At 42.7% G+C, this 23,906-nt stretch overlaps 1 protein-coding gene across 1 annotated transcript; it reads left to right on the top strand.

The window, feature by feature from the left end:
• Nucleotides 1-1,110: 1,110 nt before the first annotated feature.
• Nucleotides 1,111-23,596, top strand: C1H2orf73 (chromosome 1 C2orf73 homolog). Its single transcript, XM_060755104.2, has 5 exons — nt 1,111-1,334; nt 9,140-9,359; nt 11,002-11,152; nt 20,609-20,727; nt 22,809-23,596. The coding sequence occupies exons 1-5, from the start codon at nt 1,111-1,113 to the stop codon at nt 23,217-23,219; spliced, it is 1,125 nt and encodes a 374-aa protein (XP_060611087.2). The 3' UTR covers nt 23,220-23,596.
• The last annotated feature ends 310 nt before the right edge of the window (nt 23,597-23,906 follow it).

Genomic DNA, 23,906 nt, shown 5'->3' with positions numbered 1-23,906 from the left:
AGTTCTTTATTGATGAAAACAAACAGGTACTTTCAAGCTTTCTTAACAGTCTGGCTCTTGCAATCTTGTTCACTGGTAACAGGCACTATCTTCTTAACGGTATACTAATTCATGGGGAAATCCTTCACTTCTAATCTGGGCAGTCTGTACTTGCCTCTGTTGGCGTGGAGCCCCTGCATCCGGCACCAACTGCATCTGGCTTCCGTGAGCGACCCTCGCCAAGCAGAGCTTTGTAGACTTCCAGGGAAAAAGAAGGAGTTCAGGTTGCTGTGATGGCTGGCTGAAGTCCCTCAGCAAAGGAGCTGCAGGGCTGTACAACCCTGGCCAAGCTGTAGGCTGTATATCTCCCTGGCCAAGCCGTGGGGCTGTATCTCCCCGGCCAAGCCGTAGAAGACGAAGCTTTCTACAGGAGCTCTTCGTTTTATGTTCTGTGCGAAAGCTGCTCTGTGTAGACTGAACTCAAAATGGCTCCTATTCCCACTAAAACTCAAAAAGGGGCGGGGCCAGGGAACCTAACGATAATTGACAGGTGGCTCGCCCTATGATTGCAAACTATAACAGGAAGCCACCCTGCTGCAAAATCCCAAGCCTGGGATTGCAAACAAATATTAAATGCAAAGCAAACAAAATTGGAGCTCCTGGTGCAGTTGTACCAGCACACTGTTCTTTCCTCTTTTTTGAAGAAGGTGTTTAGAGTGGCTTGTAGGTCTTCTTCTGAATGTGCACAGACAACATTGTCATCAGCATACTGGAGTTCTATAACAGATGTTGTTGTAACCTTGGTTTTGGATTTCAATCTGCTTAAATAGCTTGCCGTCTGTCCGATAGATGATTTCCACTCCGGTGGGAAGCTTCCAGTCAACAAGGTGAAGTATCATAGCGATGAAGATGGAGAATAAAGTTGGGGCAATAACACATCCCTGTTTGACACCTCAATCCACAGGAAGTGGGTCAGGGGAAATCTTTAATGAATGGGACCTTCTGTACTTATAAGCTGAGAATCTCCAACCCCCCCCCCCCCCCACCACCACCACCCCCACCCAACAGGCAAAGCCACAGATCCCAGAATCTCCCGGATGGAGGAGGAAGGCGAAGGATCCAGGTTCCTTTATGGTAGCTCCTCCCACTTGGAACACCTGCCTGGCTGGAGTCAATGGGCCCCGCCAGCCCCGCCCACTCCCGCGTTCAGTCCCCGCCTCCTTCGCCTTAGCAACCATTCAACACCCTGGTTCCCACGTTCGACAGAGTTGCCTTTGCTTCTTTGGTTCCCATCCAGAACTCGTGCTCCAGATTGTGACTATGGGGCGACGAGGAAGGGGGCTTCCGCCGGAGGAGTAAGTCCTACGCCCTTCAAAGAGGACAGACAGAATTGATTACCCTTCACCCTGTTTGGCTTTCAAGGGGGTGCATCTGCACTGGGGAATTAAAGCAGTTTGGCACCGCTTTAACTGCGTATGGCTCAAGGCTATGGAATCCTGGGAGTTGCAATTTGGTGGGGCACACAGCACACTTTGGCATGGAACTGCCTCTCACATGATTCCATAGCCTTGAGGCATAAGCAGTTAAAGTGGTGCCAAACCGCTTTAATTCCACAGTGCAGATGCATCCCCTTGAAAGCCAAGTGGTGTCAAACTGTGAGCTTTTCCCCACAGCCATATCACCCAGAATATCGAGGCAGATCAGCAACAATATCTGCTTTGAACCGGGTTATCTGAGTCCACACTGCCATATAATCCAGTTCAATGTGGATTTTGTAATTGTACAGTGTAGATGCACCCTCACACAAGAAGCAAGTCTGGTGTGATGTGGGAATTAAGGTCCCTTCTACATTGACATATCAAATCCAGATTATCTGCTTTGAACTGGATTATATGGCAATGTAGACTCAGATAATCCGGTTCAAAGCAGATAATGTGGATCATATGGCAGTGTAGAAGGGGACAAAGTTGCAGGACTGTCTACTAGATCTAGGGAAGTAATGCTAACCCTCTATTCCGCTTTGGTTAGACCACACCTGGAATATTGTGTCCAATTCTGGGCACCACAATTCAAGAGAGATATTGACAAGCTGGAATGTGTCCAGAGGAAGGCGACTAAAATGATGAAGGGTCTGGAGAACAAGCCCTATGAGGAGCGGCTTAAGGAGCTGGGCATGTTTAGCCTGAAGAGGAGAAGGCTGAGAGGGGATATGATAACCATGTATAAATATGTGAGAGGAAGCCACAGGGAGGAGGGAGCAAGCTTGTTTTCTGCGTGGAACTGTGGCTTCAAACTACAAGAAAGGAGATTCCATCTGAACATGAGGAAGAACTTCCTGACTGTGAGAGCCGTTCAGCAGTGGAACTCTCTGCTCTGGAGTGTGGTAGAGGCTCCTTCTTTGGAAGCTTTTAAACAGAGGCTGGATAGCCATTTGTCAGGGGTGATTTGATTGCAACATTCCTGCTTCTTGGCAGGGGGTTGGACTGGATGGCCCATGAAGTCTCTTCCAACTCTTTGATTCTATGATTCTAGGACAAATTCCCAAGAAACTCCCATCCATACTTAAAGGTTTTTTATGTTGGGTAAGTTTCCTCAAGGTGCATCTTGGGTGGGGTTCAGTGTGCTCTCTGGTTGTAGGGTAAACTACAACTCCCACTATGGTGGGTCAGTGCCCTCAAACCCCTCCAGTAATCAAATTTCAGCATATCAGGTATGTGTGCCAAGTTTGGTCCCGATACACTGGTGTTTGGGTTCACAGTGCTTTCTGGATGTAGGTGAACTATAGCTCCCCTAAATAAAGGTGGGAGCCTTTCTGTGTAAGTGGATAACCCAGCCACACACATACATATCTTTACTTTTATTATGTGTATAGACAGAAGATAGATAGATAGATCAATAGAAGATGCTTGGAAAGTAGTCTAGAGTAGGCCCCTTCCACGCAGCTGTATAAAATCCAGATTGAACTGGATTGTATGGCAGTGTGGACTCAGATAACCCAGTTCAAATCAGATATTGTGGGGGTTTTTTGTCGTGTCAGAAGCGACCTAAGAAACTGCAAGTTGTTTCTGGTGTGAGAGAATTGGCCGTCTGCAAGGACATTGCCCAGGGGACGCCCAGATGATTTAATGTTTTGTCATCCTTGTGGGAGGCTTCTCTCATGTCCCCGCATGAGGAGCTGGAGCTGATAGAGGGAGCTCATCCGCCTCTCCCCGGATTTGAACCTGCAACCTGTCAGTCTTCAGTCCTGCCGGCACAGGGGTTATCTGCCTTCATAATCTGGGTTATATGGCTGTGGGGAAGGGCCTGTGGAGGTGGGGAATGTGGATCAACCAGAGCTAATTGGATCAATTAAGGGAGGGATTACCATTCCCAATATCCCCATGCTGTCTGGGAGTTTTAGTGCAAAAATTATTCTTTTTCCCAGCTCTGGTCTAAACCTCCTTCTCATTTAATCCCTGGCAATTGTAACTGCAATAGTGTAAGCCAGTGGTTCTCAACCTGGGGTCCCCTGATGTTTTTGGCTTTCAACTCCCAGAAATCCCAACAGCTGGTAAACTGGCTGGGATTTCTGGGAGTTGTAGACCAAAAACATCTGGGGACCCCAAGTTGAGAACCACTGGTGTAAGCCAACAAACATAAAATCAAGAGCTAAAGACCTTTTAAAACTGCAGTCCCCATAATTCTGTAGCATTGAACCAGTTGGCGCCCTTACACACAGCTCTCTATTTCAGAATATCAAGGCAGAAAATCCCACAATATCTGCTTTGAACTGGGTTATCTGAGTCCACACTCAGATAATGTGGAATTTCCTGCCTTGATATTTTGGGATATAGGGCTGTGTGGAAGGGCCCAAAGTGTCCAGCTTGCATTCATTCTACAATATTGATAAGTCCTTTGTTTGTATCCCTTTAATAATTTACAGATTTAGAGTCCACTTTACCACTTTGTAGACATCTCTCTTAAAATCCTTAGATCCTACAGCAAGAATAATAGAACCATAGAGATGAAAGAAACCTCGTTGGCCATCCAGTTCAACCCCCTGCCAAGAAGCAGGAAAATCCTATTCAAAGCATCCCCGACAGATGGCCATCCAATCTCTGTTTAAAAACCTTCAAAGAAGGAGCCTCCACCACAATCTGGGGCAAAGAGTTCCACTGCTGAACAGCTCTCACAGTCAGGAAGTTCAATGTATTGTCGAAGGCTTTCATGGTTGGAATCACTGGGTTGTTGTAGGTATTTTCGGGCTATATGGCCATGTTCAGGAGAAATGCCTCTAGAACATGGCCATATAGCCCCAAAAAAAACCTACAACAGCTCAGTCAGGAAGTTCTTCCTCATGTTCAGGTGGAATCTCCTTTCCATTGTTCCATTGCGTCCTAGTCTCCAGGGCAGCAGAAATCAAGCTTGCTCCCTCCTCCCTATGACTTTCCTCTCGCATATTTATCCATGGCTCTCATTATGTCTCTTCTCAGCCTTCTCTTCTGCAGGCTAAACATGCCCAGCTCTTTAAGCCGCTCTTCATAGTGCTTGTTCTCCACACCCTTGATTGTTTTAGTTGCCCTCCTCTGGACACATTCCAGCTTGTCAACATCTCCCTTCAATTGTGGTGCCCAGAATTGGACACGGAATTCCAGGTGTGGTCCAACCTCGGCAGAATACAGGGGTAGCATGACTTCCCTGGATCTAGACACTAGACTCCTATTGATGCAGGCCAAAATCCCATTGGCTTTTTAAGCCGCTGCATCACATTGTTGGCTCACGTTTAACTTGTTGTCCATGAGGACTCCAAGATCTTTTTCACACGTACTACTGTTGAGCCAGACATTAGGCATTTCATTTTTTTCTGCCTAAGTGGAGTATCTTGCATTTGTCCCTGTGGTACTTCATGTTGTTAGTTTTGGCCAATCATCTCTCTAATCAGTTAATTTCATTTTGAATTCTGCTCCTGTCTTCTGGAATATTTACTATCCCTCCAAATTTGGTGTCGTCTGCAAACTTGATGATCCTGCCTTCTAACCCTTCATCTAAATCTATATAAATAAAAATGTAATGTTTGTTTCTGGGATTAACATAACTCAAAAACCACTGGATGAATTGACACCAAATTTGGACACAATACTCCTCTCAGGCCAATGAGTGACCATCATTCATTACAATGCATGTACAAAACCATATATATATGTGTGTGTGTGTGTGCGTGCAAACACACATATATACACATACACACAGAAAGGGGGAAGGAAGGAAGGCAGGAAGGAGAGAAGGAGGAAGAGAAGGAGGAAAGAAGGAGGGAAGGAGAGAAGGAGGGAAAGAAAGGTAGAAAAGGAAAGGAGAGAAGGAAATAAAAAAGTGAAAGAAGGAAGGAAAGAGAGAGGGAAGGAAGGAAGGAGAGAAGGAACAAAAGAGAGAAAGAGGGAGGGAGGGAGGGAGGGAGGGAGGGAGGGAGGGAGGGAGGGAAGGAAGGAAGGAAGGAAGGAAGGAAGGAAGGAAGGAAGGAAAGAAGGAAGGAAAGAAAGAGACAAGGAAGGATGGAACCAAAGAGCAAAGGAAGGGAGCAAAGAAACAGGTAGAGAAGGACGAAAGAAGAAGGGAAAGAAAAAGAGGGAATAAAGGAAAGAGGAAGGGAAGGAAGGAGAGATAGAAAGAAAGAAGGAGAGAAAGAGGGATGGAAGGTTGGCCACGGCAATGTGTGGCAGGTACAGCTAGTCTACATAAATAAAAATGTAATGTTCATTTGTGGGATTAACATAACTCAAACATAACTCAAAAACTACTGGACGAATTGACACCAAATTTGGACACAAGAAACCTAGCAGGCCAATGATTGACCATCATTCATAAAAACACTGAAAAACACAGTGGAAGAGACTTAAAAAGCCAACAAATTTAAAATATTACTTACAACGCATGTGCAAAACCACATATATACACACATATATACACATACGAAACATGTATACACAGAATGGGCCACAGCAACACGTGGCAGGGGATGGCTAGTCATTAATAAAGATGTTGAACAGGACCAGGACGCAACCCCATGGCACTCCACTTGTCACTTCTTTCCAGGATGAAGAGAAGCAAGATTGCATGGCCAAGTTCCGATTGTCCATAGAACTGCACTGGAGATTCTTAGGCCCCTTCTACACTGTGTTATAATCCAGATCATCAAAGCAGATCTATATTATCTGCTTTGAATTGGATTATGAGTCTACACTGCCATATAATCCAGTTCAAAGTAAATAATCTGGATTTTATATGGCAGTGTAGGAAGGGCCTAAAACAGTATAACATTGCTATAACTATTTAGCCCAAGGAGGTCCCTGGAGGGAGCGCTGGGCGTCATGCACTTTGCCAGATCCAATCAGAGACGGGAGAGAATGGTTGGAGGCCAGGCTTGGTTAAGTAGAGATAAAAGTCATTAGAGGAGAGATTCGATCAAACCACATCCGAGGAAGGGGTGATGGAGAGACCTTGGGTTGACGTCTCAGAGGCGGCTGCTGATAAGAAGGCTAAGAATAGGCAGGAGACAGTCGTGTGTTTGGAATGAGTTCCCGGCAGGATATGAAGGGTCTGGGTGGGGGCGGAAGGCAATTATTGTCTATGGATGACAGAAGCAAAAGCAGTGGATATAGATTGGACAGGCAGGGAAGGCAAACGCAAAATCTCATTGTAGGCTCCAGCTAGAGAAAAACCCAATTGGATCAAATCGCAAATAAAAAGTTGACACTTATGTAAAACCCAGTGATTTAATGAGTTTACTCTGAGAAAGACTAGTGATTAGAATAAGCCCAGGAATGCAAGGCACGACAAAGAGGAATGTTGAATGGGATCATTCCCTGCTCCTGAATTTTTGAATGAGAGCCCCCTAAACAGCTGTTTATCAGGAATGAGAGGAGAGTATTTTTGGTACTTAGTCGGTTGAAAGGCCACAGACCTGGCATACCAATTGTGGCAGCAGCCCAAGTGTGTGTAGCAAAGGGACTGAGAATCCACCACTATGAGAACTAAAATACTATGTAACACAATTTTGTTCCTGGGTTATACATGTCATTTCTGAATTGCTCCTATCATAAAAATGTGGAAAAGGTTTATTAAACTGCAAAAACTTTGGGTTGCCATGAGTTTTCCAAGTTGTATGGCCATGTTCCAGAAGCATTCTCTCCTGACGTTTCTCCCACATCTATGACAGGAATCCTCAGAGGTTGTGAGGTCTGTTGGAAACTAGACAAGTGGGGTTTATATATCTGTGCATTCATGTCCAGGGTGGGAGAAAGAACTCTTGTCTGCTTGAGGCAAGTGTGAATGTTGCAATTGGCCACCTTGATTGGCATTTATTGGCCTTGCAGCTTCAAAGGCTGGCTGCTTCCTACCTGGGGGGATCCTTTGTTGGGAGGTGTTAGGTGACCCTGATTGTTTTCTTTCTCCCACCCTGGACCCTAACTGGCCTTTTGATTTGAAGAGTTCAGGAAGGAGAACTGTTTCAATTTTAATGCCTTGACTCTTAATAGAAACGACACTTAGCTTATAACAGAATTGCAGATCCATGTTACGTGATTTATTTATTTCCAGCATTTCTACCCCGCCCTTCTCAACCTCCGAAGGGGGACTCAGGATGGCTTACACTTGGCAACAATTCGATGCCGCAACGTATAACAAATGCAACAATATAACAACAATTTAAAGCAATAAATAGAACATTAATTAAAACAATAAAAAAATAAAACAGTATTGTAAGCCATATCGCCATTCCAGTCCGATTCCACATCCAAAGTGCTGTTATACGTGCTGTCCAAAAGCCTGGTCCCAGAACCAAGATTTCAATTTCTTCCTAAAAGACAGGAGGGATGAAGCCGATCTTATTGATGAGTCTCATTGACTATTAAGCCACTAGTATTGTATTCTATACCATTGTTATATTTTAGATTGCAATGTATTTTAATGAAAACATGTTTACATTTTTAATCTGCTGGTCTATGATAAAAGAAAAATGGAGTTGAATTGCCTCCCCATTCTGGTTTTCAGAATAGCGTTAGTAGCCTGCAGAATGTCTCAGCCCCTTTTACTCTCAGTGTGATAAAAACTAAAAAAAAAATACCCATGAGTCTGTTGCTTTAAGTAGAAATGAAAATATAGTTCTATTCATTGTGGATCAAAAACACAAAGCAAAACAGAAGAATTGCTCTCACCAATATACAACAAACAATATGTCTGGTGAGTCTTCATCTTTACATGATGATATGCCTGCGGGCTGAGAGGGACGGTATATAAATATAGTAAATAAATAAGTAAATAAACATGCTAAAACATAGCAAAATAATACAGTCTCTCTACTTAGTTGTCAGTAGAATGTACTTATCTTGCCAGCAGTTATCATAGCAAGCAGTTTCCTTGGCATTCCAAATGGCTTCAGTCTTCAGCTTCAGGGCGCTGCGTAACCACTCCCAGCAACAGCCAAAGGTTTCTTCAACTCAAAAGAGCCATCAAGCTAAGCCAAATGCAAAGATCAAAGCTTGCAAACCTAGTGCCTTGTTATATGTTGAAACAGATAACACACCCAATAAACTTGTGGTAGCTGTAACAGAAAATATTCTGATCCTCCCTGTTACTTAGAAAAAGCCTGTTGTAAACCTCTAGTAGCAACACTGGTGTCTCTTGGATAGTAATGGCCATCACCCTCAGCCAGCAATGATGGGTATTAACTCAATTTATCTGGAGGGCATGAAGCTAGAACTGGAAAAGGCTAATAGAAATATTAATAGCCATACCTATGAACAAAGAAGCATTTTAGCTCCTTCTTTTTACTTTCTCCGACTGCCTTCCCTTTTGTATTTTTCACCCACTCATATTTTATTTTGACCTCCTGGTTGAACTCTTAATCCATTATGTACTTGTTATAAGATATGCTATTGGGATGAAATTCAAATCCTTTATAAAATACGCATTATTTTAACTTGAGGGAGGCATCTGTGGTGCTTAAAGCCTTTTTAACATTATTGGTGCATATAGACTTGCATTTTAAATTATATATGTGTGTGTGTGTGTGTGTGTGTGTGTGTGTGTGTGTGAGAGAGAGAGAGAGAGAGAGAGAGAGAGAGAGAGTTTGGCCTTTAAAATAAATTGTTGTTTTCTGAATACTCTGCCTGGTTATATTTTTCAGCCGCGATACCTTCAGAGTATTTAATATTGAAATCCCACAAAGGAATAACATATATGAAAAGATGCCAGAAATATATAAGCCAGGGAAACCGAAACCCCGGTATACGTTGGAATGGCGCCATAATCCCCAGCCGATACATGCGAAATTCATTAAGACAAACACCAAATTTTTTAACGAGCCAGTACTTTATATGGAAACGGAGGACACCAAAAGAAAGCAGGTGAGAACATATATTATATTATTTATTTATTTACGACATTTTCACCCCGCTTTTCTCAACCCCGGAGGAGACTCAAGGTGACTTTACACATAGGCAATTATGTATAAACTATTTGATGACTTAAAGCAGTGTTTCTCAACCAGGGAAGGTCGCGAGGAGGTTTCATAGCGGTCACCAAAGACAATCAGAAAACACATGTTTCTGATGGTCTCAGGAACCCCTTTGGCAGAGAAGGCTGAAGATCTCTCTGCCTGTCCTTTTCTACCTTTTTGGAAACAGACGGTGAATCCTCCCACCAAAAGCCGTCCTCTGTTGTGATTGGCTGCCGTCTCAATCAAAGGGAGGGCTGTTTCTGAGACTCCAAATGGGGAGGGGAGAGCAGGCATGCTCAGCACATGGCAGCATGGTGCGTATGTACGGGCGAGGGAGAGTGTGCGAGGCTGGAGGGAGGCTCATGCCAGTGACTCCCTTCATGGCATGGGGGTTTTGTGTGGGAAGTTTGGCCCAATTCTGTTGTTGGCAGGGTTCGGAATGCTCTTTGATTGTAGGTTAACTATAAATCCCAGCAACTACAACTCCCAAATGTCAAGGTCTATTTTGCCCAAACTCCACCAGGGCATATTGAGTATTCGTGCCAAGTTTGATCCAGATCCATCATTGTTTGAGTCCACAGTGCTCTCTGGATGTAGGTGAGCTACAACTCCAAAACTCAAGGTCAATGCCCACCTAACCCTTCCAGTATTTTCTTTAGTCATGGGAGTTCTGTGTGCCAAGATTGGTTCAATTCCAGCATTGGTGGAATTCGTAAATAAATCTCAGCAACTACAATTCCCAAATGACAAAATCAGTCCCCTCCCCCCAACCCCACCAGTATTATAATTTGGACGTATTGGGCATTTGGGCCAAATTTGGTCCACTGAATGGAAATACAACCTGCATATCAGATATTTACATTACAATTCATAACAGTAGCAAAATTACAGTTATGAAGTGGCAACAGAAATAATTTTATGCTTGGAGGTCACCACAACATGAGGATTGTATTAAGGGGTTGCAGCATTAGGAAGGGTGAGAAACACTGCCTTAAAAAAATCTACAATTAAAATGAACATTCAAAATAGCATAAAAACATATTAAAATGTTTAAAACATTTAAAACAATATTATATAATAATATAATAATATATTATATAATATTATTATATAACTATAACTGCCATGGCGATATCATGTGGCATTCTTGGATTTGTAGTTCAGTGGGGCCCAAGAGCTCTCTGGCTGAGAATTCTGTATGGCCCTCCCTAAACTGCAAATCCCAGGATTTGTTGCTGAGGTATGATGTTGTATGATGTTGCAAGGTAGTTCAATAGGAACAAAAGTGACCTGTGCAGTGTGACATGTGTTATAAGGTCATGTTTTGTTTGAATGTACTCTAAACTGTTCTCTCTCTGCTTTTGAAACTTTGAGGGGCTTCATTTCTTCAGATGTTTTCATATCATTTTAATATTTTGTTTTGTTTTAAGCAACATGTGGTTACTTATATTCTGTATCCATAAGTTGTTATGAATCCCAGTCCCAGGGGTGAAAAAGACAAGGTATAAATGAAGTATCTGATGGATTGATTCTTTCTGTCATCTGTAAAGGATCACTGGTGGCCGACCCACGAAGCGTTTATGCAGCGTCCAAAGGCTCCTTATGATCCGAAGAGCACGCAAAGGAGTGATTTCCAGAAGCCAACCTGTAGGTTGGTTCCGGTCATTAAATACACCAAGCGGCAGCCTTCCCATGGGATAGGTAGGCATCCTCTTTTTCCCCCAACCACGTCAGGTTCAGCCAGAATGAGAAACTCACCACATGTCTCAAAGGGAAGGTCCATGGGTCAAATCTGACCCGCTTTGTGGCCCTCCAGATGCTCCTGTATTCCTCATCATTGGACATCATGGCTAGAGCTGATGGGAGTTGTGATACAGTAACATCTGGAATGCTGCAGTTTGTTCTGTTTAGTTAGGAGAGCAGGGATTGAATTTAGAGACAAGGTTTGTGGGTGTGATACCTGACTTTAAAATGTCCCTTCGGGGAGATAGAGTGGAATACAAATTAAGCTTCATTATATTATTATATTTAACCTATTCCCAACCTCAGAGCCACAAATGCTGTTGAGTTGCAATTCCCATTACTCCCAGTCCACATGGGGGATAATCATTTAATAAAATCCAGGGGCCCAAATTGGATAAAAACTAAAGAGCACCAACCGCTATGTAAAGAAATTATAGCTGGCCTTCTGTATCCATGGATTCTCCATCCAAGGATTCAGTGGCCCTTTGAAGGCAACCATAAGGCTGATGTGGCACCTCAATGAAAATGAGTTGAACACCCTGTAGTTTTAAACTTTGAATATGTTTTAATTGTTTTTAACTGGGATTTTTAAAACACTGTTTATATTTAACCCTGTTTTAATGTTTGCATATTTGTAGATTTTAAATTGTATGCTGATGCTTTTATGCTATGCACTGCTTTGAGCCTCCTGCAAGAGAGATAAAGTGGGGCATAAATAAATAAATAAATAAATAAATAAATAAATAAAACACTAGTCATAGAATAAGGTTGCAAACTTCATTATCTGGTCAGTGTAGACCAGCATTTCTCAATCTGGGGGTCAGGACCCCTGAGAAGTTCAAGAGAGGGTATCAGAGGGGTCACCAAAGATCATAATAAAACACAGTATTTTCTGCTGGTCATAGGAGTTCTGTGTGGGAAGTTTGGCCCAGTTCTATTGTTGGTGGGGTACAGAATGCTCTTTGGTTGTAGGTGAACTATAAATCCCAGCAACTACAACTTCCAGATGTCAAGGACTATTTTCCCCAAACTCAACCAGTGTTCACATTTGGGCATATTGAGTATTCGTGCCAAGTTTGGTACAGATCCATCATTGTTTGAGTTCATAGTGCTCCCTGGATGTAGGTGAACTACAGCTCCAAAACTCAAGGTCTATACCCACCAAATCCTTCCAGTATTTTTGTTGGTCATGGGAGTTCTGTATGTCAAGATTGGTTCAATTCCATTATTGGTGGAGTTTAGAGTACTCTTTGATTGTAGGCTAACTATTAATCCTACAACTCCCAAATGACAAAATCAATTCTCTCTTCCCCCCCCCCCCCCAACCCAACCAGTATTCACCAGTATTGGGCATATTGGATATTTGTGCCAAATTTGGTCCAGTTAATGAAAATACATCCTGCATATCAGATGTTTACATTACGATTCATAACAGTAGCAAAAGTACAGTTATGAAGTAGCAATGAAAGTAATTTTATGGTTGGGGGTCACCACAAGACGAGGAACTCTATTAATGGGCTGTGGCATTAGGAAGGTTGAGAATCACTGGTGTAGACTCACATAATGTCATTCATTGAAATTCAAACTGCATTATATGGCTATGTAGATGGGGCTTATACATGTCTACAAATCTTAAGACCTGTATCAACACTAGAAGACCTCCACGTATGTTTGCAAAGTAGGAAAGGATCTGTAACAAAAAGACAGGAAACAATAGACCCCAATGCTGTACTTAATGGCCTTTTTGTCATTACCCATCCCAATAACTAGTGATGACAGATGACTGACCTGTCTACTGCACACTGACAACACAACCTCATCCAGTCACACATCTGTGTTTTTGTTTTTTTAGTTTGGGGAGGATAACTTCCATATGTGACATTGTGTATTATACTCTCATGCAGAGGCAGAGGCAGATGTCTGAGTTTAGGCTAAAGCTCTTCAAAGAATGGCCTGTTGTGGAGATGTTGAGCTTTGCAAAACTATTGCTATGAGGTCTCATGCTCCTGAGATTTTAAAAAGGTATTTTTAGGACCCAAACTCCATAACTTCCAACATTTCACAGATGAAAACTGAGATATGTGTGGGCAAGCATCATCAGTGTGTGGTCGAAGTAGCGAAGATAGACCTCTGTCATATGCACTGCAATATTTCATAGTTCGAAACTGCGATGCATACGACCAAGCAAAATCAGAGTGTGGTCAAGATAGCAAAAAGTATTAAGGAGGAGGAACACCCAAGCATAGGGAAGATTGCAGCAGTTTGCTTTTGCCTGAGCCTACTGTTCTAACAGGTTCATAAAGAGAAATACAGTCTTGTCCCTGCTAAGTGATGGCATCATGAAAGTCTCCAAATGGCCCCACCAGTGTGATTATCATGACTATGGGTGTGTCCACAATGCCAAATTAATGCAGTTTGATGCAACTTTAACTGCCATGTCTCAATGCAATGGAATAATGAGAATTGTAGTTTTTAGCCTCTTCTGCCAAAGAGTTTTGGTGCCTCACCAAACTATAAATCTCAGGATTCATAGTACTTAGCCATGGGAAATATCAAGCTGCATTCATTCTACAGCAGTGATTCTCAACCTGTGGATCCCCAGGTGTTTTGGCCTACAACTCCCAGAAATCCCAGTGAGTTTACCAGCTGTTCATTGCCATACTAGCAAGGGTGTATGAAGCTGTAGTCCAAAAAGTAATATTTTTTTCTAGCTGTGACACACAGTGCAATTTTTAACTGCGGAACCAGTGGTTGTTGCTGCCAATTGAGATTTCTGCAAGAGATGGAAATGATGTTTTGAGGGCACCAAGTAACATTTTGGCCCCTGCTTTTTTAAACGAACAGTTCACCCCTTCTCCAGCAGAGAATGCCTTTGTTCCTGGGCATTAGTGTAGCTTTACAGGGGCTAAAAAGGACATCCCGGGTCACCGAGCCTCTTGTGAATGCATTGTAGTCCCATTGGCGATTCTGACTCCTAAGCCACTCCTGGCGGTTGTTTATCCAGCCTCACTTTGACCTTCTGAGCCACAAAAGAAGTTGTGTCCATGAGCTAGTTTGGGAGGATAGTGTTTTTCTGAGGCTTCTCGCCAGAAATCCATCATATAAGGCTTTACATAATGTGTTGCATCCTCTATATCACTTTTTTGAAAGATAAGATATTTTACTTACACAAAGATAGTTACATCAACTCATTTTGCACATTTTATTTATTTATTTATTTATTTTATCGTGTCATCAGCAACCATACCATTGTGTTACAATTCTAACAGAACAAAACAAACACACAGATTAAAAACAAAAAGAAAAAAAAGAAAAAAACCACACAGATTTTGCAAATTTGGTAGTTGGTTAAATGTCCTTTGACCAGTATCTGGCCACTTGGAGTGCCTCTGGTGTTGCCGCAGGAAGGTCCTCCATCGTGCATGTGGCTGGGCTCAGGTTGCATTGCAGCAGGTGGTCTGTGGTTTGTTCTTCTCCGCACTTGCATGCCGAGGACAAAAACCAAGTGATTTTGAATCTCCCAATGTAGACCAGGGAGGGAGAATTTGTGATTTTCAAATGCTGTTGAACTACAGCTCCCACCATCCCTGACCACTAAGTTATGTCAGAAATATTTAAAATTAACTAGGTATTTTTAATTACAAAAATGTGAGTCAAGCACTGAAAGGTTTAAATGGATGCAATGACTCTACAAAAGCTGCAGTGCAATATAAGCGGGTGTGCCTGTAGCTTAGAAGCCCTCAGTGAGGGAAGTGTGAGGTCGGCCTCAGTATGAGAAGGCCTTGTGTGTGAAGCTCCAGTGTCAAGGTTGAACTTTATTATGGAAACCTTGTTTTTGTAAATAGTGCAACCATATTATTTTACTGCAAAGAAAAACCTCCTATGGAAGAGATAACATTGGTCTCTCTCTCTCTCTCTCTGTGTGTGTGTGTGTGTGTGTGTGTGTGGGTTTTTTGGGGTTTTTTTGCTACTGGTGCTGGGTCACGCTGCTGCTGATAAGTTACTCTGCTGTGTGTTTATGAGGAGAGACTTTTGCTAATAAGACCACTTGCCTAACAAGTCATAGCCTGCATTGCACAGTTGAAAACATCCAGTTCCAGACAGTTTTATGACAAATAGTTAATAGTATTATCTGTTGAAATAAAAAAGCACCAAAACAGTAACAACATCCAGTTTTTTTAAAAAACAAACAAACTCATAAACTTGGCAATAAATCATGACTAAAAACTATTTTGTTGCCAAAAGCTTGGGCAAAGAAATGAAAGAGTTGGCGCTTTAAAATATAGTAGTCTAGGTTGCCTAATGATCTGATTTCAAAGTCAGCTTTATGAGTGAAATATCTGTTCTTCCCCCAGTTTGCCCCTGTTAATACAAATCTAACTAGTAAGCCCCAAATCTTTTGAAATTGTGTCTTAACTACAAAGCACCATAAGTTTTTACAAGTTGCTTGCATCCAAATGATTAAAGAGATGATGAATTATGGCCTATCTTCTCAGGGACATGATATTTTGACATGAAAGGGAATTCATTGCTGCCAACAGAACACATACACATATGGTACCGATTGTCCTGCTTTGGTAGGAACAGTTCCAATGAATCGTCTGTTTTTCCTACCTTTTCAGCTGTTTGTAAAATGTCCCGGTTTCTTTTTCTTCCTCCCACTTTCCCCCTCTGTTATAAGATCACTGTAGTTGTTGCAAACTGAGCTCAAACTGCAAACTGAGCTCAAACTCAGCATGGAGGAGATGAGAGGAATGGCAGAATCCTACCCTTCCCAGTAGGGTCAGGCCAAAGCAAACTGCTGCAAGCTCTCTTAGATTGAATGTTCTCACTCTGATCTTGCTTAGCCATGCATGTCCCAGTTTTCACCTGGGAACTAGAGGTATGCAACAGAGTTCAGGTAGATATCAGGCAACAGCCAGAATTCACTAAAGCAGTTCTGAAATGTATAACTAAGATTTATGCATCCACAACTGCTTCATAGTAATTATTTCTATGTATTATCTTGTTTAGGAGACATTTAGGAAATATGTAAAGACTGTAAACATCCCCGAATCCCTTCTTACTGGGCAGCAGCCATTGTTCCTGTTGCCCAGGAAGAAAGCTACTGACTGAGGTCCTACCCATCTCTAAAAATAATCTCTAGTGCAAGGAGGAATTGTGACAGGGATCCTGTTCTTGACTGTCACAATGGGGATCCTTTCCACTTATTAGCTGTGGAATATGCTGCCTAGGAGTGTAGTGGAGTCTTCTTCTCTTGTGGTTTTTCAGCAGAGGCTGGATGGCCATCTGTTGGGAGTGCTTTGATTCCTTCATGTCAAGGGGTTGGACTGGATTGCACTTGGAATCTTGTCCAACTTTATGATTCTATAATTTATGGAAGCGTGTGGGAGCATCAATCAGCTGCTTTCTGAACGATATAGGAACAGACTCCTGTTGCTTGCAGCAGCTGCTGTCCTGTAATTGGGGACTGGGAAAAATCAGGCCAGGAGACACTATATATTCATCACTGCCTTATATTATTTTACCAGGAATGTTGCTCTCAAGAGTTTGCGAGCTATAATAAAATGGTGAACAATAACCAGTAGATTCCAGCATGAAGTAGCTGTTTCACTGAATAACATCTGTCAGGCTTCCCAACTCAACACAGGAGTAAGGCATTTCTGAGAACTATAGTCCAAAATTAATATGCAAACCCTTGACTACGTTTCATAGGTTACACATTTCTGTACTCATTGGGCCAGAATATAGGCAGGTCCAGATTATGTTCATATAGAACATGTAGGCCAAATTATGTTGAAGTGTTGTAGATTTGCTTGTACCACCAAATATGGGTGGGGGACAAGGAGACAGAACAACTTAGTTTCTTAACATTGCCCTTGTGGCAATTGTTCAGTTCTGACACATTTTTTCAGACATTAATGATACGAGTAAAAGTAAAGTGAAACAAGATGGGATGAGTTCTTAACATGTCCAGATTTTGGCTTTTGTTTCTGAAAAGGCTTTTGAGAACAGAGAGAATGTGTTGAAGCTGGGCATACGATCTTGATATTCTGGGAGAAATGGGCCCCATTATGGAAGAAATTCAAGATCAAGCTCATTTCAGAGTTGGAAGCTGTGGTGATAGATCTATAATAGTTTGTGGAATGCAGATTGGAAGCTTTGCCACCTAGAGATGTCCCAGCTGGAATCCATTGGTATATTGTAGACATGATATAGGGGATATTTAGTAGGGTTGTGCGTGGGACTGTTTTCCTTAACATGAAAGCAAGCAGGAGCCGATCCTGGCTCCTTGCCTGCGTTTTGTGAGCACATGGCGGTCCATGCCTCCTTACCTTGGAAGGAGTGCATGTGTGGCATGCAGGCCCAGTGAGCATGAGCACCTGTCTGCAGCTGAGTGCCTCCTCTAGAGTAAGAATGAGAACTTGCCTCCTTGCCTTGGAAAGTTTGTGTGGCGTGTAGGACAGGCCCAGAAAATGCATGCACATGCCTTTAGCCAAGTATCTTGTTTCTTGTCTGAAGTTCCCCCATGTTTGAGAGTTGTTATTTATTTATTTAGAGTTTTTGTTAATACTGGTAGCCAGATTTTGTTCATTTTCATGGTTTTTTCCTTTCTTTTGAAAATGAACAAGATCTGGCTACCAGTATTAAAAAAACTCTCTAAAATTATAACAGTAATTAAAGAACAACTCTCAAATACAGGGGAACTCCAGACAAGAAAAAATCAGGGACAGCTAACCACCTCCTCGACAAAAGATTCCCCCCAGGCAGTAACAAGCCACACCTAAAACCTGTCAGGACATGAAATGCTAATCAAGATGGCCAATTGAAACATTCACAGCTATCTCAAGCAGACATTCCACAGATATATAAACCCAATTTTCCTAGTTTCCAATAGACTTCATAACACCTGAGGATGCCTGCTATAGATGCAGGTGAAACGTCAGGAGAGAATGCTTCTAGAACATAGCCATGTAGCCTGAAAAACCTACAACAACCCAGTGATTCTGGCCATGAAAGCCTTCGACAATACAAAGATCTATTGCTTCTGGCAGGAATGTCAATTTTAAACTATGAATTCTAAATTGACATTTTATTAATACTGGTGTTTTAATCTTTGTCAGATAACAAATAAATTATTAGTATTAGTATTACACATAGTTTAGAACAGTGACGAGGAACATATGATCCTCTACTCCACCATCCCTCATCAAAGGCTAGCCTATAGGACCTCTAATAGGACCTCTGGAGGGGCACAACTTTCCTAAATCTGGGGCCCTTTTACCATTACCCAATCATAGTGCTGTGATTCCACTTAAATTGCCATGGCTGCATCTTGTAGAGTTCTGGGATTTCTAGTCTTGTGTAGTTTTGTGGATAATTCTAAATACTCATTCCTAAGTACAAATCCTGAATTGCAAGTCCCATGATTCTACCGGATGTTGCACTGGCAGCCCTAGAGGAGTCATGGTGCTGTAATTGTGCAGAGTGTGAAAGAGCTGCTGGTCTGTGGACTAACAGCTGCCCAACATTTCCAAATGACAAAGAAGAATATGATCTCATTGTGTGTGTTTGTAAGTCCCAGACAGTGGGATCTTGCAATACAAGACTATAGTACCGTGCTGCTTAAAGTGGCCATTTAAGGACCAGTGTTGATCCACAAGCTATTTCTTTCCATTCTATAGTATGTTTCCAGGAACAATGTGTGGGCACAAATTTGATGCGGTCCATGACATATTTGGGGAAACTCCCTACCACACATCAAACAATTTAAGCTTCAGTGTGATAATGTTCCTGAATATTTTACAGAATGCAAGAAAAAGAGGAGAGGAGTGGGTGGTGTGCAGATTGGAAAGGAACATAGTACATGAATTATGAAAACACTTCATCATAGCATATTCAGGACTGCACACTTGCTTCATGTCAGGGCTGGGCAAGGCTGCTAAGCTGGAGAAAACCGCTTACCCAACGACAAAGGGCACATGAGACTTTCCTTCCATATGGACAATGCCCTGCACACAAGTGGAATAAACGAGATGACAGCTCTGATGTTCATAAGATCAGTTTTGAATCTCTGCAGCGACCCAACCTGAATAAGCTTTATTGGGAGGTGAAAACTATATAACTTGATGGTCAAGCAACTGCCTGATGCAAAAAGTCAGTGGTTCAATCCTTGAAACCTCTAGTGAAAACAGGATCATCTCAGGAAGAGGAATGTTGTGGATCAGCAAGCGGCAGATGATTTTTCTGATGGGTTGTTGTAGGTTTTTTCAGGCTATATGGCCATGGTCTAGAGGCATTCTCTCCTGACGTATCGCCTGCATCTATGGCAAGCATCCTCAAAGGTAGTGAGGTCTGTTGGAAAGGAGAAAATCATGAAAATCTGGCTACCAGTATTAAAAAACTCAAAAATTACAACAGCACAACAACAGAGAGGAAGCAAACAAGGTCATTTAATCACTTCTCAACAAAGGTCTGCTCCAGGCACTGTCAGGCCATTATATGCTAATCAAGGTGGTCAGTTGTAACATTCACACCTAGCTCCAGCAGACAAGAGTCCTTTGTCCCACCCTGGTCATTCCACAGATATATAAACCCTTTTTCCTAATTCCAACAGACCTCACGACCTCTGAGGATGCTTGCCATAGATGCAGGCGAAACATCAGGAGAGAATGCCTCTAGACCATGGCCATATAGCCCGAAAAAACCTACAACAACCCAGTGATTTCGACCATGAAAGCCTTCGACAATACATTGATTTTTCTGATGTTTCAGAGGATGAGGGAATTGATGGGTTTGACAGTGAAGAGTCTGCTAGTGATCAGAGAGAATTGCAGGCCAAGGGGCTAGTATTTGGGGTTCCTCTGGCCGTTCCCGGGCAACAGACAGTGAGGATTGCAGTTCCCTTGTGAAATGTTTCTAAGCATATTGAAGGGCTCATTGAGATGTTTTGGGGGAGATGTATACAGAGAAGGGGGAGAATACTTACAGGATTCATATCAGCAGACAAATTTGTATGACTGCTGAATTGTGCATGTTCAGAGGTCAAGAGTGTGTGTCCAAGCCAGTGAATCCACTCTCAGCTTTAAAAGCATGCATCCAAAGTGCGGAACCCTTTCTCCTGCAGCTAAATCATGGTAGAAATTGCAATGAAACTAGCCCTATTATCACCAAGCAGGGGTAATACCTTGGTTAACTGCTTTACAGTTCAGACTGATGTCCACTATAGATTCTACATCCCATCCCTCCCAACACGAGAGCCACCAGCTGTTCCTGGTGTGCACATATTTGAGTATAGCCTTTAGTGCTGAAAAGGTTTTGTTTCCCTAATTTACATAGTGTACGTAATTTCACAGTATTCCAGAATGCATCATGCCTAATCCCACTATATGTTTTGCCTGCTTGATACCATAGTTCCGCTTACTTCTCCGCGACCGTCGCTAGGCAGCCTCCCAAGAATTTTCCAGGAGCAGATTAGTTTCAAACATAATTACGATGCCAGAGCAACTCCCAATATCCCGTATCAAGGAAAGGTAAGGCCATGTGTATCCGGTGCTACTACGGTTCAGCAGGAAGCCAGAGGCATATGTTTATCCCAAGGCCTCCAACTCATTGTTCTAATAGCACCAGAGAATGCATTGTGCTGATTAGAATTACCAGCATTTGGTACTAACAAACAAAAGGCCCGGCTGCTGTCTTCTGGGCCTTTAGGCTTTTAGAAAGATGGAGTATGACAATTTTGGGCATGATATGTTGCCTTTACTAAGACAAAGTAGCAGAAGACAAGATATTCAGCTACAGCTCCTACTTAGCAAAGATCAGCACATGCCCAGGAGAGCAAATTTTCTCTTGTTTGCAACCAAAGCAATGACTACAGTATGACCTCTTTGTCCACAGATGGAGCCCCTGGTGGAGCATTGGGTTAAACTCTTGTGCTGGCAGGACTGCTGACCGAAAAGTCGACAGTTCAAATCCAGGGAGGAGGGTGAGCTCCCATTTGTCAGCTCCAGCTTCCCATGCAGGGACTTGTGAGAAGCCTCCCAAAGGATGGTTAAACATCCAAGTGTTCTCTGGGCAATGTCCTTGCAGAAGGCCAATTCTCTCACACCGGAAGCAACTTGCAGTTTCTCAAGTAGCTCCTGACAGGAAAAAAAGAATTGTCCACTGATATGATTTCCACGAATTCACTTACCCATGCTAAAAAAAAATCCTCTCTAATATATCACAGATGAAAGCTTTCAGATGCACGACACAGCATCAAATTGAGTTCTAAAGGTATTAATGAGGAAGAATGCACAAGCTAAGAGGGACTGTAGTCGTTTTCTTTTTGTGAGTCTTTACTGAGAAGAGCCCGTAGGTAAAGGATTCCCTTTGCAATGAAGTCTAGTCGTGCCCAACTCTGGGGGGTAGTGCTCATCTCCATTTCTAAGCCAAAGAGCCAGCATTGTCCATAGACTCCTCCCAGATTATGTGGATGGCATGACTGCATGGAGTGCTGTTACCTTCCTGCAGAAACAGTACCTATTAGTCTGCTCACATTTGCATATTTTTGAACTGCTAGGTTGGCAGAAGCTGGGCCTAACAGCAAGAGCTCACCCCACTCCCTGGATTCAAACCACCAACCTTTTGGTCAGCAAGTTTAGCGGCTCAGTGGTTTAACAGTGGTTGCACTTGAATATCAGTTTGTAACAATTCAAGTCAGCTAGGGATAAAAGGGGAAAGTGGGAGGAAGAAAGAAAAACCAGGACATTTTAAATACAGCTGAAAAAAACAGTACAGCACAGGAGTAATCAAAACTGTCCCTGCCAAATCGGAACAGTTGGACAGCATGTGGTAGGAGCTCTTTACAAACCCTGAGTGTCACTGTAATGAATCCTTTGAATAAGATATTAATGTGGAGGCATCACTCTTGGCTTGGAGGTAGGGAGGGGCGTGGGAGAATCAGTAAAGTGCCAGGAAAGGGGAAGGTATGGGGCCATCCAGATTGCCCAGAATCATGTTTCTAAAGAAACATCTTATCAGCAAAATATTGAGAGAAGAAGGAATCCTGTGTATTTCTATTTCCCCCAGCCCCACCACTTATTTTTCCTTTCTCCTCTTAAAATGTATCAGCTCTTCTGCTGCAGACTTAATGGCCAACGTTATTTGGAAACCTGTCGTAAATCTTCTGGCCTGCGCAAAGCAAAATGGTCTAGAAGGGTATCCATAGCAACTCGGGTAGCAAGAAATGAAATCTGATGGGAATAGAGTTTGATCAACAGAGATAAGATCCAAGCAGCACATGCTGTGGGTAGGAACGTCAGAAAACCAGAACCAGGATGCAGCAAATGGAAGGATGATGAAGAGATCGCAGTTCCTCCTTTTCCACTTGTTGCCTCTTTCTCCAACTTTTCATGCCCTTCCCCATGTTTCTGGATAAAAAAAGATGATGTCTCAGCCTTCCTTCTGTTACTCCCAGCTATCAAAATGTAGGCTGTGGGCCAAAGGGGAGGCCAAGGGAGGAAAAGGGATGTTGTGCCAGCACTTGAGCTAATAAATGAACTCAGTCCAAGCAGCTGCATCGCCTCACCGCTTATGTATCCTTGGCTAACATAGGTTTCGCTTCCCTTTGTAGAAGCGCGGCACTTTTGTGTGGACCCAGATGAAACCAGAGAAGGTTCCTGAGGGAACCAAAGAAAAGTCTTGTGCTCCTCAGGGATCGGGTTTTCTGGAAGAGCCAAAAACAGAGAAAGGAAGCTCAGTGGGAAACGGCGTGACCTCCGCCTGTCTTCGCTTGCCAGAATCCCAGGAGACACCACCAGACTCTGACAAACACTTATCAGAAACAGACGTCAGCCCAGGAGCCAAGGAAGACCCCAGAACCACGGAAGGAGGACAAGAGAGTTCAGAGATTTCTCAGGCAAACGAAATGGAAGTTAGCTGTCCTCCTTCCAGTCCAGCAAAGGCTTCCTCCGGGAGACCGCACAGCCTTTTGCCTCCTCTTCATCCCGCTACACAATCTCCGGGAGAAATTCAAAGAACCTAGAAGGACTGTCCAACTGAGGGGGCGTTGGGCTGGCTGCAATTTCAGTGACGCCAAACACAAACTGACACCATCAAATTGTTCACGGCCGCACACTCCTAACCTCCCCATAACAACAGCTGCAGTCTGCTTTGATAGTCCTTGGAAAATAAGAGGCCTGTTTGCAAAAGACACCATGGATCTTTGATTCCCACTCCCACATTGACCCACTCAGATTTTCCTTTTCAATTAGAATTATTGTGCAAATTATTCTTCAACAGATATTGCTCACTCACATGAAATTATCTGGATTTTCTGGGGAGAACAAAGACAGCTTTATCATTTAATATCAAAGTAGAGCTATACCTTTTTCAGACTACTAAAATATAATTGCAAGGGTCAAATTCATAATGTTAGCACTACAATAAAGATATATTGTCCGACCTCGTTTTAGATTGTATTTATAGATTTCACAGCTCTATTTCTTTTTGTTTAGCAATTAAGAATGTCATTTGAGTGTTGTGTGGTTTCCTGGCTGTACTAGCCACAGAGGCAGGCAAAACATCGGGAGAAAATGCTCCTAGAATACAGTCATACAGCCCAGAAACCACGCTACACCCTATTGATTCTGGACATGAAAACCTTCAACAATAACATTAGTAATATCAATTTTTAATTGGATTCTACCCATATAAATGCAAGGACTAGAGC

The sequence above is a fragment of the Anolis sagrei genome, chromosome 1, assembly GCF_037176765.1.
Source record: "Anolis sagrei isolate rAnoSag1 chromosome 1, rAnoSag1.mat, whole genome shotgun sequence".
Taxonomy (NCBI): Eukaryota; Metazoa; Chordata; class Lepidosauria; order Squamata; family Dactyloidae; genus Anolis; species Anolis sagrei.
This window is presented reverse-complemented; position numbering and strand designations above follow the sequence as displayed.

Bases quoted from the DNA above. Each gene is read 5' to 3' on its own strand.
- C1H2orf73 (XM_060755104.2), top strand. From the start codon at position 1,111: ATGGTAGCTCCTCCCACTTGGAACACCTGCCTGGCTGGAGTCAATGGG. The intron at 9,360-11,001 runs GTGAGAACATAT...TCATCTGTAAAG, and splicing joins AGGACACCAAAAGAAAGCAG to GATCACTGGTGGCCGACCCA. The intron at 20,728-22,808 runs GTAAGGCCATGT...TTCCCTTTGTAG, and splicing joins ATATCCCGTATCAAGGAAAG to AAGCGCGGCACTTTTGTGTG.